The sequence below is a fragment of the Topomyia yanbarensis genome, chromosome 3 (assembly GCF_030247195.1).
Source record: "Topomyia yanbarensis strain Yona2022 chromosome 3, ASM3024719v1, whole genome shotgun sequence".
Classification (NCBI taxonomy): domain Eukaryota; kingdom Metazoa; phylum Arthropoda; class Insecta; order Diptera; family Culicidae; genus Topomyia; species Topomyia yanbarensis.
In genome coordinates, this window is record NC_080672.1 from 394,428,893 (window position 1) to 394,447,251 (window position 18,359).

Sequence of the window (18,359 nt, forward strand, 5' to 3'; positions counted from 1 at the left end):
TCATCAGTCTGCAATCTACGAAGTATACCGTGCATACGCAACACAACGCAACACAAGGGTGTATTATCGCGCAGGATGCGAGCGGTTGTATCTTAACGTATCTGAACACGTGGGCGTGTAAACTGTGTCCCACATCAAATTGCATTACGAAAAAAACGCTGTAGAAAATAAGCCATTGTGCATTTTCTCTTCAAAATTTGGATAGCGATAGCTTAGTATGTATTGTTAACACTGTATTTTATGTCAGTTTTTCGAAAATTGGAAAAAATGGCGTCACCCGAAAAGTGATGTCGCGAATTGATTCTGCGCAAGCAACAGGAAAATCCTCAACTCTCTCATCGGGACATCGGGAAAACAACTCGGAACCGTGCAGTCAACGGTGAGTCGTGTCATTAAGCAGGAATTAGTAGCGACTGGCTCAAATGGCACGTTCCCCAGTTGATCGGAGATTTGTGCCTTGCCATGATTTGTCTTTTCGTCATTTCCCTGATGGGCAGGATTGGGGAAGTGGTAAGGTTAGTGATAAGGAAAATAACGACACAGAGGCAATAGACAATACGGAAGTATTCTTCACTCTCAAGGGAATTAAGACACTTCTCGATTGGCGGATATATCAACACCCCCGAGAGGATTTTGAGATAAAAGAACGACAACACACCCGAAGAGAGCGTACGGTTATGGTATTGAAGTTGAATGAAATAAATATGCCAAAAGCATACTAATGGGTTAAATTTTATTGTCAGAAAGTTTGAAACGGATCAGCCCACTAGGTAATGTTCTACGGCGTTTTTTCCGTGATGCAATTTGATGTGAGACATCCTTTATGTCGCGTGTATGTAACTTTGCATGTACATATAAATTCGTGGTATACTCGTGTAAACGCTTACATATTTGCGTTCAATTTTCGTGCAAACAACGAATTTGAGTATACTGTTCAGATTTCGAAAGGAGTAAGTTCCGCCATATCACTAGAGCATTCGGCCTTGGCGCCCTCGGACTTCTGGTGTACATGAGTTTGTGTTTGTTAGACCAATATCGAAGGCATGGACAAAGGGACGGCGCCGGTGGTTGATCGGTAAGCGTGACCGCCACTCATTCCAGTCGGTCTGGGTTTAATCCGAACCGAGGTCGTTGTGATTTTTCTAAGGTGAAAAAATCGGTGGTCGGAAGGGAAGTAAAGTCGTTGGTTGGTCCATGAGTTGATGGATCGATACCTAGTCCAGATAGTGGGGTTAACGTTCTGGCGTCGGTAATGAAGATTCAAAATCCAACTTCTATACTTACTAACAAACATCTCCTCCTAGCATTCCTTCCGCGAACTACGTTCGGGCCTGGCCGGCGCCGGTACTGGTCAATAAACACTTTAGGATTACCAGGAGTTGCACATTGAAAGATGTTTCGCTATTCCCAAGCATAATTATCTACTGATTCCCTGTGTAACTGCAGCTAGTTCAGATCGATAACGGAGTAGCAGCAGCCAGGGGTGGTCGCACAAGCTCAAGCTCAATATTGAAGGCATGACCATAGACTGCTAAGACATAGTGAAGAAAGGCTCCGAACGTGATCGATTTATGTTCGCGTTGAAACGGGCGTTGGTACAATCGTAGTTGCGACGACGTTTATAAATTCGTAAGTGCATAATATATTGACTTGAGCAGTAACTCATAGTAACTTAACCAAACATTCACATGTAACACTATGTATACATTCGGGGCGAACTAGTCTTTTGGAAACACAAATAGTTTCATAAATACAAGGTATATTGTTCATAATTTCAGGAACTTGATTACGGTTTTCGTAAATCGTTCAGTTCATGAAATCTTGATCTTTTGTTCATTAACGAAATTAACCCATATACGAACAGAGTAGAGATTGACACATACATGTAGAAGTGGAATCACCGTTTAGTTTCTTTACGGTAATATGGACTCAATACTTCAAAGCGTAATTGCATGGTATATTACCGAAATGATAATAGAATTTTACCCAAAAGTAATAGAAACATAACCGTCGGATTTTGGATGTAGGTGATTTTTTTTATTTCAATTATAGAGGTTTTAACCTTAAGGTCATTCGCCTCTTCGGGTTAGAAAAATCTCTTAGGAAAAATTTCTAACCCTATGTGCGGGGTCAGGACTCAAACCCAGGTGCGCTGCGTACAAGGCAATCGATCTCCCCAAGGATGTAGGTGAGCAAAACAATATTATTCAATGCAGTCATGACGATTTCATTATCGAGCTCGATACACAAGCGCAGTTTTTTAAATAGCTCTTTTTCAGGATTCAAGTCAATCTAAGAAGATAGGAGATTTGAGGAAAACGGAAATGATTTGACTGCATTGCAGATTTGAAAATAATTTAAAATATTCAGTTCGCAAGCAAGCTTTGAAAATTCACTCGATTTAATTTTTTTTTTTCGTTTTTGTACAAATTACAAATTTTGTTAAAATCAAGCCTGCGCTATCATTAAGATATAGTATATCAATGCAAAAATTGACAAATCGATTCTTTCCCTGCCGTAAATTCTACCAGAACTCAAAACCTTTTGTAGACAAATATAATTTAAACCATAGCTATATCCCGATCAGAAAGAAATAACAAAATTATTACAGACTGAGTTACTTTGTTATGATAACAAGTTGTGTTATAACTTTGGTCTCGTTAGTTGGTAAAATAACAGAAAACATAACAGAAATTCTTCTAGTATATATCAAAATATGACAACCTGTGATAGGTTTCTATCAGAATTATAACAAATTTTGTTAGGTTCCTCCACGGCCAATATAGCTTTTATTACCTAACGAATTTAGCGTGCAAGTCTAAAAATAGAATAGAATAGAAAAATATAACATACATTAAGGCGTTTTTCGTTTGGAAGCAAAAAGCTTCATGTAGCAAAAGCTTTTTATAGGTTTGTCAAATGATTGCATACATGCTGGCTGATTGTTATTATGAATATATGACACGCTGATTGTTATTTGTGGATATAGCGATTTGAACCTGGGTATTCTGAGTTTTATAGGGATGTTTCCTGCATGAACCAACGACGTTGCTTTCGACCGATGTTTAATGTTGGCATAATATTCTACGCATTCGTCGAGGGCAAAACGATTATAGATGCAGAAGATGTTTCCAGAACGCACACATTGAACTTTGCCAAATCCTAATGACTGTTTGTTTTCCTTGTATAATACGCTTCGTTTTCATACAGTTTTGCTCACTACTACAGCTGCCTTATTACGATAGACTGAATAGCTTTATAATATCTTTTCAGATTAGGAATGTGGGGCTTTTAGATTCTGAATAGTGCGCTTCGGTGCTTTTCTTGTACGTTAACATGATTTACACGATTTTTAGAAATAATGCCGATGCGATATGGTAACATTGAACGGATAATTTACCTACATAATTTAACGGAGAATACGACAAATGTTACTTATGATTCCGAATAGATCCAAAGAAACAAATACTAAAGCTTTGAGGTTTGCATTTTGAGATTTCAAGTAAAGTCGCTTTCGGGGTTTTGTTATTGGCATTTTTAATATGGGGAAGATTAAGCAAACCAGTACAATTATCTCACGTCTAATAAAAACGCAGAAATACAATTTTTACAATAGTTCAATCTATCAACTGCGAATATTATAACGGATAATAATAAAATTCGAGAAATTGTTGAGGATTCTTCGGTGTGACGAATTTTGGAATATTTCATGTTTTCTAAAATACATTTTCTTTTCCAAATTTTATTTATTTTTAAGGAGGTAATTATTCAATATTTTTACATTAAAGTTTTTAGCTATTTCAAGCACTATCTAAAACACATATTTAAATTGTAAAAGCAAACAAAACCAGCTGGGATATGTATATTAGAGTGGGACATGGTTATATGAAAAAAATAAAATTTTGCTCCGAGTAACTTTTTGGGTCCCATTTAGCTCCCAGAAGAACTGCAAATTTTTAGCTCGATCGGTGAAACTATATTTTTGCGCCCACGGTTTAAAGTGTACATGGGATTTCGTATGGGGAAATCGTCTTTTGCAAATTAATTCTTTCAAGAGTCACCCGTTACCTAAAAATAGGTAGATATCTTATTTTAATAGGAAATTTGTCAAGGAAGCAAAGTCTAGAAGACCGCGAAACGATGTGATGCTTGTAGAAAAAGTTATTAAGCAAAATCCGATTGATGCCACAATATATACAAATTTTTTAACTTTCTCTCATTATGTACAAAAGAAGCTTCAATTTATCCCTCAAAACTCTTTCGAAGTGGTCAAACAGTATAGATAAATGATTTAGATACATTATGAGAAGATTAAAACAAAATTTCGTATAATTAGACAACCAACAGCAGTGGTGCTAGAAAACATGAATATTTTATTAATCGTCAGAGCATCAATCGGTTTCTTCTTAATAACTTTTTTCTCAAGCGTCAGATCGTTTCGTGTTTTTCGAGATTTTGTCTTCTTTGTCAAATTTTCCCATAACGATTTATTTTTAGGAAGTAATGGGCGACTCCTAAAGGAATTATTTTGTGAATGTTAATTTTCCCATACAAAATTCCATGTAAACTTTAAACAGTGGGCGCAAAAATATAATTTCAGAGATCGAACTAAGAATTTGCACAGTTGTTCTAGGACCAAAATGGGACCTAAAAACTTGTTCGGAGCTTGAATCTATTTTTGTCCCACTCTAGTATATATTCAGAGATTTCTAGGCCATTTTGAAATATTGATAGCTTTATGCAGCATACTCACAAATATTAATCTTTCAACAATTTGAACAGGTCGCATTATTCCTTTTTTTAACTTTCTACAAATTGAATCAAGTATCTTGAATATTACGAAAATTTGTTAGTTCGATGTTTTTTTTAAACGAACGAAGCACCATCGAATACAACGGAAACATTAGTACATATGCGCATTCAAAGTAATTGTCAGTTCATTGTAAATGTCAAACTGTCTAAGGTGGAATGAAAAGATACAACAATCTCAAACTCAACTATTTTTATGCGGGGGTTTAAAAAAAAATACAATGCTTTGGTAATTCGGAGGACACACAAAATCAGATACCCACAAACTGGACAAGTTTCGGTTGTTTACGAAAAACCCGCATAAATTGGTAAAATCGGACTGAAGATCCTCGAAGGTCCTCCAAATACATAATGGTATTGTGGAAATCAGTATATATCAAACAGTTTTTTAAGTTCTGTAAATTCGTTTTCGCAATATGCACAATTAATTAAAAGAAAATTAATTGACTAAACCATAAAAAATAGTTTAAAAATGCTTTTTTATTTGAATCCGCGTTTCTTTATTTCATCTGGAGTGCTTGATACTTCCTGCATCTTCTTTAAAATAAGTTTTATATGAAAATTATAATCTTTAGAATAGCTTGTTGATAGCTTTACGATTCCAAAACTTTTTTAATAAAGGCTTCAACATTATTAAAAAAGTTTGCCGCATATTCGAAATTGTGTGTCAGACGAGTGTCTCAGAAAATAGGCATTCTCTTAATCGAAATGCAACCAAGTAAGTTAAACACCTTACTTTCAAGTTTTCCGACCACTTGGATCTAAAACTTATCTATTCTCAAAATCATGGAACTTTGAATATCCATGTGAAAAACGCAAGTATAAGGAAATCATTAAAAGCTTCGAAAATTTGCTTTAAAAAATTGAATAAACACGCATAAAAAGAGGTTTCAGCGTATTAGCAAATAGACAGTCATTTGTGTAATATAACAATCATTTACAGTTGATTGATTGATTTGTTTATTGGGGCTTTAACCAACTGGTCATTTGCCCGATTTACAGTTTATAGTTAGCGATCAATGATAATTGTGAAAGAATATGTAATATATTATAACATCATCGTCATATGCGTACATTAAAATTTTATTAGCAGTTCAGCAGTCTTGGTATAAGTTTGCTTGCCTTGCTGATTGAGATATCACAAAAATAACGCAGTGAGTAATAAATATCAACATGAGATATAAATTTGATAGTTTTCTGTTATGTCGTTCTGATCGGGATACGTACCTTGGAGAAGCAGATAGAATACCATTTACGAATCTCTTTAGTTTTATGCCACTTCCTAAACTCAATTTTCTCATTCATTGGATCCCGTCCTCAATTTGCATATTCAACCCAAAGTTAATTCCAATGGCAGTATGAGAACATTTCTCTGCAATCCGACTGAGCCATAAAATAGATATAGTTTATGCAAATTAGGATATTTCAGGTAAGTGGCACTACGGTGTGTGTGCACTTTAAATGCTGTATTTTCAGGACACCAGATGGGTTGCATTTTGGTTCCGAATTGAATACAAATACAGAATTTAAATTTTACTGCAATGAATACTTTTTTGTTTAGTTTTTAATTCCTCTGAATCTGTTCATTTGACTCTAGTTCCCGTAGTAACTTTTTTAAAAGACTTGTAAAATGAATACCAATAACATTTTAAAGGTTTCTTGAGTATCGTACCAGTTCAATGCTAAATCGTTTGGTCAATCATTTGTTACTTGAAATTTCAAAACAATCCAGATGCAACTGGCACGTAAAACTGTATTTTTACACAATCGTAGTCTTGTTATGTGTAAACCAATAAGCTCTCTACGTTTTCGGGTCATAAGAAATATATTTAGACAGAGAACACGCACGACCATTCAGAACGGAATCCAGAATCAACGATTGGTGTTATATATCAAACCTATCGCCTGGAGTTGTTCACCGTTCGTCGTCACTAAGAATTTCATGACGGAACCTAACTCCCGTTGTAGCAATAGAGGAAACAATTGAGGCGACTAAAGGTCATACGCACAAGCACAGGGCTGTGTGACAAGGAGCGATTGTTGCTCTTTTGGAACACCAATATCCTAGTAGATAACAAATAAATACCTCATAAAGGACGTGCAATAATTCACTACTCAAATCAGGCTCTAGCATTGACTGATCGCAGTAGAGACTGTTTGCTTGTAAATGTACATGTAGCTGAAGCTAGGTTATGAATAAAAATTCGTTCAAGGAAAAACCAGAACTAATATTTTAATACAAAAGCACCGCTTTGAGTCCATCCATCGGGAGAACACAACACCACTTCATTCGTATGTTCCGATGACGGTCATAATCATAAAAGCGGTACTGAATAGAAATGGAAATTTCCTTCTCGGTATTCTTTCTCATGCCCCAACCACCGTCGCCAGCACCAACAGAGTGGCGCGGCATATGCTGAATAGAGGTTGAGTGTGGTGAGTGCCGAGTGCTTGAAACGGACGAGGATCCTTGAGCGAGGGTGGAATTTCGGTGTGGGCTAGTAGCTCTTATCCACTACTTTGCTCTGCGCGGAGACCGGGAATGGGGTCGTGACGTATTAGGAGAGCTTTTCTCCCGTTGTGTATGCGACTGGGTGACACTTACCTTTCCATCTTATCTAATGTGGCAGGATATTTCAAAATCGTCTGTGAGCCGTCCATTTCTATCACATTCTCGGTGGCAAGCTCGAGCTCTGAAAGCAAAGAAAAGAACGAGAAAAGCGTTTTAGTGAAATCACCGCCGCCACTACTGGGTATTAACGCAACTGAAAGCGATGTAGGTCATGCTCTCGTCTAGGCCGGGTTTTTTTTTGATAGACATCAGTCGCTTGTCTGATTATACTCCTTAGGTCGTATCTCCAGTTGCAATTTCGAGTACATACTTTAGCTGTCGGGAGCACTTCAGGACTATACAGCGAAAACATCGAGTCCTTTTTTGTTCTTATTATGTTCGAAGGATTAAATCTAAGAGTTCATTCACTTCTAGCCGATTAGAATCATCTAAGCTGAGGGGCGGGGTTAGGCCTCGAATTAAGTAGCTTGCAAACTAAGTTATACCAATTAAATTTTTGTGCATGAAAACATACGGCATTTAATGAAAGGAGACCCATTCCGAGTTATGAAGCATCGTAACATACTGTTAACTTGGCCGCGGCGACGTAATTTCCAACATAACTTTTAACAAAAAAAAAGCAGAAGGGTGCGACACATTGCGTTACACAATTCAATTAGGCACGAATCAAGGTCAGAATATAGGGGCGTGTGAGAAGGATTGTGATAATCCTCCACGAGACGCTCGCAATGTTGTTAGTAACCAGTACAAACGCAGGTACATTTGCAAGACGTGTTTTATGCAACGATCACTGATGTAGTATCTAGAAATAAATAGGGGGTAGTAAATTTAGATATAGGTACGGCGTCGAAAGAAATAAAATGGGCTGCTTTTTAGTTTGGAAAGTAATTATCTTAACCATAGCAATTATTACAAGCTTACCGCACCAACTACGTTCAATGATTTGTCTGACCACGACAACACGATACAGTATGGGGTATTACGCTGGAAGCGTTTGTTTGTTAGGCCGTTTTTTTTTATTTTAGCGTAAAATCTGAGAGGGAAACAAAAATTACCCATAAAATTAAATTAAGTGTGCTTGAGGCGATGTAAAAAAATTGTTGCAGGTTGAAACCTAATTACTGTTTTTTTATGTTATTTTCTATTTGATAATATTGTTTTGTTTGCATTAAATTTCTAATTTAGTATGTTGGGTGTTCAGTAGAGTGACAGGAAAAGAATGACCCCTATCGGCCCACCCCTGAGTCGATTCTTAGCCGCACCAGGAGTATTTGCTCCAAATTTGAAGCAAATCGGACAAGTTTGCATGGGATTTTTTGACAATTTACATGGAGAAAACCAACTAGCTTGCATTTTCGTCGCTAGGTGGCACTGTTTGCATCGTGTTATCACTGTAAGTGAAACTAAGAAAGATAATTTAATTGTCTACAACTTTGTCGAAGGATGCTAGTCAATCTGGCTTTGTTAAATGAAGTTGTTAAACTTTTAACGAAGTGGTGTCTGAGTCAGTTTTGCATGGGGCCTATCAATGCATGGTTGTGTATCAGTACTCGATCCCCACGAACTATACATTTTTGCGCAAAAATGGTTAGATTTAGCTCAATAGCATGTTCAGAAGAATTATAGTAAATAATACTAGTCATGTTTTGCTTAAAAGATTTTAGTTCCACATGTGACCGCATAGATAGCACCAACACTAACTTTTTAACGAAGCAAGATAGAAATTAGGTGTCTTCTACAAAGTTGTAGAACAAGTATTTTGCAATATTTCTTCCGAACATATTGATGTTCTATCTCTCTTCTATGAAAAGTTAGTATTGGCGCCCTCCATGCGGTTACCCGTGGAACTATTTTTTTTAAGCAAAACATAGCTCGTGTTATGTACTACAATTCTTCTGAACATACTATTGAGCTAAACCTAACCATTATTTCACAAAAATGTATAGCTCGTGGGAATCGAGTACTGATACACAACCATGCATTGATAGGCCCCATGCAAAACTGACTCAGACATCACTTCGTTAAAAGTTTTATAACTTCATTTAACAAAGCCAGATTCACTAGCAGCCTTCGACAAAGTTGTAGACAATTAAATTATCTTTTTTAGTTTCACTTACAGTGATAACACGATGTATACAGTGCCACCTATGCGGCGAAAATGCAAGCTAGTGGGTTTTATCCATGTAAATTGTCGAAAAATTCCATACAAACTTCAGGCACGTTGGTCCGGTAGCAAGACTTGTCCGATTTGCTTCAAATTTGGAGCAAGTAGGAGAGAGAGGGTAACGGTGGATCAGCAGGAACTATGAAACAATCGCAATAAAATCATAATGCATGAACATAATCGTCTCATTCCCTCATATTTCATGGTTTCTAATTCTGTACACGTGTTACTATATTTTGGAAGATTTCTGATAACTCTATCTCTTTTAATGGATATTTGTTTGTTTTATAACAGTCAGAGTAAATTTGCCATAAAAATCATTATTTCATTTTTATGAGTTACCGTTCACCAGAAAAATATTTATTCTACTGTTATTTGTAGCCAATTTTATGCTCAACATTTGCCGCGAACAAAGTTTTTTGGTAACTTGTCATGGTTCTGTGCAATTTGACAATCTTCATAAATAGACCCATTGGGTAGCTGTGAAACGATGATATATGGGGAACAGTGAAAATTTCTTGTCTTTGTGATCTATATTAAAATGTGAATGGGTTCCGATTTTCCACGATAAATACATTTCATTAAATGGAAAGTTTGTCAATTTGGGCAAGTTTTGTAGAAATTATCGCCTCTTTCAGGATTGCATCTTATATGCATATATGGTGGTCCGATGTTACGCGATGAGATAGTGATATCTTGCGGAAACAAACAATTTGCGTCTCAAAATAACTTTAATAGGAAGCTTTAGGATCTTTATTCGTCAAAACAAAAGAATGAAATTCGCAAGTAGAATATTTCACTGTAGACGACGTCGTGTTTCATAGTTCCTACCCATGGGGCTCACTGGTACATTTTACCACCGACTGTTGATTACCCAAAAAAAGTTATTTCCCGTGAATTTTACCAGCTGGAAAAAATATATGCATTAGTCAACAACAGAGTGAAACTATGTATCACTTTTAGCTACACAAATAACATGTATTATCATCAAAATGAAATCGTATAAAAAATGTGTTTCATTGTTACCCCCTCTCCCCTACTCCTGGTGCTGCGAGGCCGATTGAGTTTTCAAAAATTTATTATTTTTCTGGGCAGTCTAGTGTTCAGCCACAAGTGGTGACTTTTCATCCCTATTGTTTACATGATTCGGTTAATTATTATTAAAATATAATATGACACATTCTTTCGTGTCGTTTACAACGATTTGACGAATCTTCATTCGACAAATATGTTATAACTTTATCGAATGAACGCCTACATCAAAACTTATCACAAATTCGGAAAGTAGACCAAATTTCACGAAAGATTCATTCAACATAAACTGAATATACTAGAATTTGATGATTTGATTTTTATTGAAATACGTTGAAAGTTCTAATTTGTTACGCGTTGTAATGTCACATTCTCGGTCATAAAACAATTCTCTTCTAGTATGTTCAGTTAATGTTGACTGAATCTTTCGTGAAATGTTGTCTACTTTCTGAATCTGTAATAAGCTTTGATGTAGGCGGCCATTTGATAAAGTTACAACATATTTGTCGAATGAAGATTCGTCAAATCGTTGTAACGTCACGAAAGAATGTGTCATATGCTTTCGCAGTTCAGTGATTTTTGCAGTAGGAAGTTTTAAACCTACTTGTCACGTGAATAAGGAGCTAAACAAATCTTATAAACTAATACACTATAAAGAGAGCTAATTGGTGATTGGAACGATTTTTTCCGGAAAGTGCTTATAATACTATACATACACGGAAAAAATCCGTTCATAAATTCATGAACAAGAGGTCCTGATTTCGTGAACTGAACGATTTACGAAAACCGTGACCAAGTTCCTGAAATTATGAATAATAATGTGTTTTCTAAAAACCAGTTCGCCCAGAACATATACATGGCATTATATTAGAATGTTTGGTTGGGTTACTGTTGTTGTTCCCTGGAGAAGTTCATTTTTTGTTGTGATTCTTGTTCATGATTTGGGAATACACAGTCTACAGCCAAATGTTGTTCATGATTTCAAGAGCTTATTCGAGATTCTTGTGAATTCTCATGTCGTTAGCGGAATTCATGCTCATGATTTCAAGATCTTAGTCGCAATGTTCGTAATTTATATTCACGTTATCGTGATATTTTAGTCATGAGTAGAGTGATTCATGTTCATGATTTCAGGATCTTTGTCACGATTTTATATATTTTTGTCATGAGTTGTGTGATTTGTGTTCATGATTTCAGGATTTTAGGATTTGTGCCCTTCAAGACTGGTTTACCAAAAAAAAAAAGTCCTAGTGAGAAATTTTGGTGTTTACCCAATTTTCCTCCTAAGGGTGAAATATATCATAGATCTTATTCCCCATTTTAGATATTTTTGTCACTAGTTGTGTGATTTGTGTTCATGATTTCAGGATTTTAGTCACGATTTTTGTAATTTATCATGATATTTTATTTTAGAGCTTACTTTTTAAGAGTAATGGAACTAATGTTCATAATATCAGCAATTTTATCATGGTATTTGTAAATTCTCGTAGCCTTAACGTGATCTATTATTAGATCGTTATTAGAATAACGAAACAGTATGAAGAACTGGATCATTAAAATAACTCATTTGCGATATCTTGTTCTGTGAGCTAGGTACATCACGCGCACTATTTGGGGTTCTCAGTGCAGTTTTCGATTTCTGTCCGGACATCACAGTGAACCTTAGCAAATGAATAACGATGTTCGAGGTCGGAGGTCCTAATAGTTTTTCTTTTGTATATCTACTGCTCGTACCTATTACTGGTCGCTAGCAGCTGGGTATTTCATGAAAAAGTACATGGAAAAAAATGATTCCCCGAATAATACTCCAAATTTTGTGAAACAGACGACGTAAAAATCTCAATACCATGTTGCATGAAATTGTAAATGATTAGGGATATCTTCTAAATATCACAAGCCCGCAAATAGATACTAGATAGATCGTGAATCATGTACTAGGAATCTTGAAGCAGTTCACGAATACATGAACAATATTTTATGATTTCGTGAACATTTTCACGAAGGCGAATGATAAGTTTTGACTATTTTACTAGGTATCATGAACCAGTTCACGAATACATGAAAAATATTTCATGATTACGTGAACTATTTCACGAGCACGGATGTTGGATCGTGACTAATATGTAAGCAATCATGAATCAGTTCACGAATACATGAATAATATTTTATGACTTCGTGAACTATTTCACGGAAACAAACACACTAAAAAAATGAAAATTACATTTGACGTAAACAACATTGCGACGTATCTTGCAGTCTAATAATGGAATTTTACATGTTTAGAAATGTGAAATAAAATATTGTGTCTTTTGATGCAGAACTCGGTTGAATGGGGATGGAGACTTGTGAACAAAGCGCATTTTTACATGTTCTTGAATGTAAATTGAAGTGAATTCTGACACTCCTTTTATGTGCATCTTTTGAGATGTAAATATTTTTAAGTGCGAATGGTAAGTTGTGACTTATACTAGATATCATGAAACGGTTCACGAATACATGAATAATATTTCATGATTTGGTGAACTATTTCACGAGCACGGACATTGGATCGTAACTAATATATTAGGAATCATGAACCAGTTCACGAATACATGAATAATATTTGATGATTTTGTGAACCATTTCACAAAATATATTAGGGATCATGAATAAGTTCACGAGGATTAAATGGATTCATGAATAAAACTCCAAATTTCGGGAAATAGTTCACAAAAAATAGCCAGAATATTTGGATTTTGTGAACTAATGTTCCTATATCTATGAAAAGAAATCATGAGTAAACCTTTGGTTTTATGAATAATGTTCATAAAGTTGTGAGCTTTACTAAGCTTTACTTAGCGTACTAGGAATCGAATTAGAAATAACTTGGCGGAAACCGTGACTGAAAATTTCCACTAATGAAAGCGTTTTGCGGGCGCTACTGAAGGGAAATTGAACATAATTATAAAAGCCATGATTTTTGTTGATAGTCCTGTTTTCGTAGCGTGTAAACGTAATTGTTCATGGCACTTTATTCGCGATTTTGAGATTATTTTTTTCGTGTAATTTCTAATATTTCTATGTTTTCTGCAACTCTTTTGTGCTAAACCATGGAGGACGCTTCAAAATCATTTTCAGAATTTTATTCTGAATCCTTTGAAGCGTTTTCTTCTTAGTAGCACAACTTGTCCAGATTGGCACTGCATATAGTATTGCCGGTCTAGATATTTTCATAAATTAATAGTTTGTTCTTTAGGCAGAGCCTAGAATTCCTGAGTGATTTTTTTCTATCGTAAATCAAACGCAAGTATTTAACTTGATCTGACCACGCCAAATTCAAACCATTAAATTTAATAATATGGTTACGATTTGGTTTAAGAGAATAAGCGCTTGGCTTATGCGGAAACACAATCAATTGTGTTTTAGCAACATTAGTGAAAATTTTCCATTTTTTTAGGTAATCGTTGAATATATTCAAGCTTCGTTGCGGTCGACTGCAGGCAATTCGAAGACTCCTACCTGTGGCAGAGATTCTAGTATCATCACAGAAAAGTGACTTTTTACAGCTTGCTGGTAGATTTGGAAGATCATAGGTAAAAATATTATATAGGATTGGTGCGACGCTTGACCCTTGAGGGACGCGAGTTTTTACGTGTAGCTTATTAGATATACAATTCTGATAAGATACCTGTAGGGTATTACATAATTGTCCTTATTATGTAAATTGAAAAAAGAAATCGCACATTTGAGCAACTAAGCCTTTGAGCAAAAAACTCTCGAAAGCTTTTTCGATGCCTAGAACTTCAGTGGGATAACGCTTTGAGGTATTTCCCTTTATTATGTTAGTTACTCTCACAAGTTGATGAGTAGTTGAATGTCCAATACGAAATCCAAACTGCTCGGGAAGAAAAAAAATAGATCCCATTTATATGTGACATAATCTTAGTTATGATGATTTTTTCAAATAATTTACTAGTGACGAATTTTGCGCTAAATCGTATTCAGAAATGGCAGCACATTCTTAGATTTTGATGAAACTTTCTGCATATGAAGACTTTGTCACAAAAAGCCACTTTGCATACTTTGTTTTTTCCAAAAATAATCTTGACAGTCTTTTGAAAAGGGTCAAATTTTTTTTTACCAATTGCAGCCATTTGAGGCTATAGTCTAAAAATGACAAATCCTACAAAAAAATGTTGTAGGAGTGATTTTCATATAATTAGTCAATTTTTTAATAAAAATATTGAAAAATTATTTGAAAAAAGCTTTTCCCTGTCCAAACTGAATTTTTTTCAGTGTATTTTTATCGAAAACTAAACCAATGAAAGTCATAATCATTTCAGAATCCAATTTCCCAACTGCTAGTTGCCTGATACATGCAAAAAGAATCAATCACGAATTTGGTATATATTTATAACAAACTTGAATGAGGGCAAAATAAGCCATTTATTATCATCGATATATGCGAGATTCAACTAAATACCACTTGGCCGCGTGCGAAGAAGTATCATTTCTATGTATCCGTCCGGGAAGTAGAGATTGATGGTGTAGTCTCCAACAGGGCCCTTAATTGCTAAATATGGCGCTCGCTCCTTCAAGAATCCTTTGCTTCGGCCAGTGAAAATTCTGGTTCGCAAGCAATAGGGATCTTTAGGGGTGTGCGGGTTACGGCATATTCTGATTCAGATTAGTACCGTGAGTTAATATCTCAGTGCTTTTTCAATTTTTTGGCCCGAAACTATTGAAAAAAACATTTTTTCGTTTGTTTCCTTTTAGGACAATAACACATCCAAACCCATGCGACTTGCACGACCCTATAGGTTGCCTTATCAGATCTACTATAGTTTGCAGATGAAACTTGGGATGGCAGGTTGCTAGCGGATTGACAAAGTACCAGATCATGCTGTGTGGGGTGCTGTCCCGGTTAACAATAAGGCGAACGAGATATTTGCAGATACGTCATTTAGTAGGACAACTGTCAGTTTGCTGGTTGAGTTTAATTTGGTTTTTTTAAATTTAAAAATCATAAAAGAATAATTAAGGTTTAAGAATGATATGAGTGTACTCGTAAGGACACCCGCTACCAATACATATAAAAAATTGGCCCAATTTTTCCAAATTAAAGATCCCTATTGCGTTCAGGAAAAACCATCAACCTCATTTCGAACCTTTCGCCAAATCTGCTCTTCCAAACTTTAAGCTTTTGGACAGAGCTGGTCTATCTGTTCGCCTTTTTGTGCCGCGAGGCCAGTAGTGGTGAGTGCAATCATCTGCAAGAGGGTGTGCTGCCAACATTCTCCTGGTTTATATTTACCTGTATATTTACCTATCAACGACCATGCCCACATCGTTACAGTTACAGGAGGCTTTCTGTTTAATGGAGCATGGAAAGCACTCTTTGTATTCCTGGAGAAAACATGGGAGTTTTTGAGTACTTTGTCTGAAAAATCATAGCAGATTGCCTTAGTTTGAGCTCTTTCTTAGTGCTCCATTCCGGGTAATGAGAAGGCGGACACTTGGATTAGAATGATAATAAGAAGATGGATATTAAGGCATTAGCAGGTGATATTTATGAAAGATCGCGTAGCTTCAACGTTTTAAAATATTTCTTCTCAGAGGACGCTCGAAAATTGACAAATTTTGTGGAGCGATGGAAGTTTAGGAATCCCAAAGGCAGCAGAAAACCTTGGTTTAAGAGAATGGATGAGGGTCATAACTGCATTCGGGTGATATCTCGGGTCATGTACAATCATTATACGTAGAATGCCCATCTCCAGCGTATTGGGGTCGTGGAGAGCGGTCTCAACGCTCGTGAGGGTGGTTATCGCGATATTAAACATGTTGTCTGGTCATGCGCTAAGTGTTCTAGTAGCAGATCTCCGTTAAACGAATCCATTCGACCTCGTTCCAGTCCCGTCCGAGGTGCTTTACCAAATTCGTTACTGATACTTTTTGTATGTATCAAGCAACCAACAGTTGGGAAATTGGATTCTGAGATGATCATGACTTTTATTTGTTTTAGTTTTCGATAAAAATACACTGAAAAAAATTCAGTTTGGACAAGGAAGTTTTTTCCAAATATTTTTTTTTCCTTGAAGGTACCCAACTTGAATTTTTGACGGTAGGTAGGGAACATAATTACCTATCTTGGAACAAAATTTTATCCAAATCAAAGATAGGGTTTTTTGGTAAATAGACTTTAAATTTTCAAAATCGATTTTTTCAGTGTAGAAGTCAACGAAGAATTTTTTAAATATTTTTATTCGAAAATTAGACTATTTTTGTGAAAGTCACTCCTACAACATTTTTTGTACGATTTGTCATTTTTAGACCACAGCCATTTGAAAAAAAAATGGTGAAAAAAGTCCCTTTTTAAAAGACAGTCTAGATCATTTTTGGATAAACAAAGTATGTAAAGTGGCTTTTTGTGACAAAATCTTCATGTACAGAAAGCCTAATTAAAATCTGAAAGGGTGCTGCCAACTCTGAATACAATTTAGCGCGAAATTCGTCAGCACTTGATTTGAAAAGTTTTCACATTTTTGTAAGACTTCGTTTTCAATCGGATTCACAACGTTGAAATTTAAATTATGGACGTTCTCAAACTGCTGAGCAAGCTTTCGAGTTTTTTCTTCTTTCGTAAGAAGTATGTGGTCGCCTTCCTTCAAAGCTGGAAATGGTTTCTGAGGTTTCTTGAGAACCTTAAAATGTTTTCAGAAAGATTTAGAATATGGCTTGATTTGTTCAACCTCTTTCGCGAAATTTTCATTTCTTACGAGTGTGAATCTATGCTTAATTTCTGTTTGTAGACCCTGATAGATGCATTTCATAGCAGGATAACGAGAACGTTGATATTGACGTCTTCGAACATTATTCAGGCTAATCAGAAACTGAAGGGAGATCGTCGTCAGTAATAGGAGTATTAAATTTTATCTGTGTTGTTGGTACTGATTAATTTCTAGCATCAACTATAGAATCACTTAAATTGTGTAAAGCCGTATCATTATGTCAACATTATTTTGTAAATCATGATCATGATTAAAATTATTCTCAATATAAGTTTTGTATCTTTCCCAATTCGCTTTGTGATAATTAAACACTGAGCTAATGGGATTGGAAACAGCTTCGTGAGAAAGTGAAAAAGTTACTGGAAGGTGATCAGAATCAAAGTCAGCGTAGGTATAGGTAGAATTTAACATAGCAGTCATCAGCTGTAGCAAAGATTCTTGCAAGAAAATTTTTCCGTTACGCTACGTACATTCATTGGACTAAAGGAAGCGTTGGGTACAAACGAGATTGGAGGCGTGCTAGCAGTTATTTTGGCTGTGTTACCTGCCACTGAAGACTAAGATGACACACCACTGTAGGATGGTGTGACAAAGATAGAGTATAGGTAGAGAAGTTATTCTATTTTGAAGCGGATTAGCAGGTTTAAACTTGTTTTCTTGAAGTGTACCCGAAGAAGCAGGTAATTTTTTATTCGTTATTGCTTTGAGCGAGAATTTAAATATGTTTTTAGCGAGAAGCCCAGAAATTCGATTTATGGTTTTCGCTACAATTAGCGCATTTGTACCGTGCCGAAAACCTTGGCATCTACGACACTGGGTCAGATTTTGAATTCTGCCTCATGTCGTCTATAATGTTTCCACACCCAAACGTGTTTTTTCTAATATTTTCAAATTATTAACATCATTACGGTTAAAATGAAGCTACTGGGTAATTCCAGAGCGTACTGGCGTGTTAGTGCCGCTAGCCTTTCTCTTCGTAAGAATAACTTGTGAAGGAGAAAAGCCAAGTATTTTT

General features: G+C 35.8%; 1 protein-coding gene across 7 annotated transcripts in view; it reads right to left on the minus strand.

The window, feature by feature from the left end:
* The window catches only part of LOC131693159 (kinesin-like protein KIF13B), an 85,409-nt gene that overhangs the window by 62,850 nt on the left and 4,200 nt on the right, over nucleotides 1–18,359 (minus strand). For all 7 annotated transcript variants that reach the window (XM_058980759.1, XM_058980756.1, XM_058980757.1 and 4 more), the window contains exon 3: nucleotides 7,415–7,502. In XM_058980759.1, coding sequence (XP_058836742.1) covers nucleotides 7,415–7,502 — 88 coding nt within the window. The remainder of the gene's footprint in view (nucleotides 1–7,414; nucleotides 7,503–18,359) is intronic.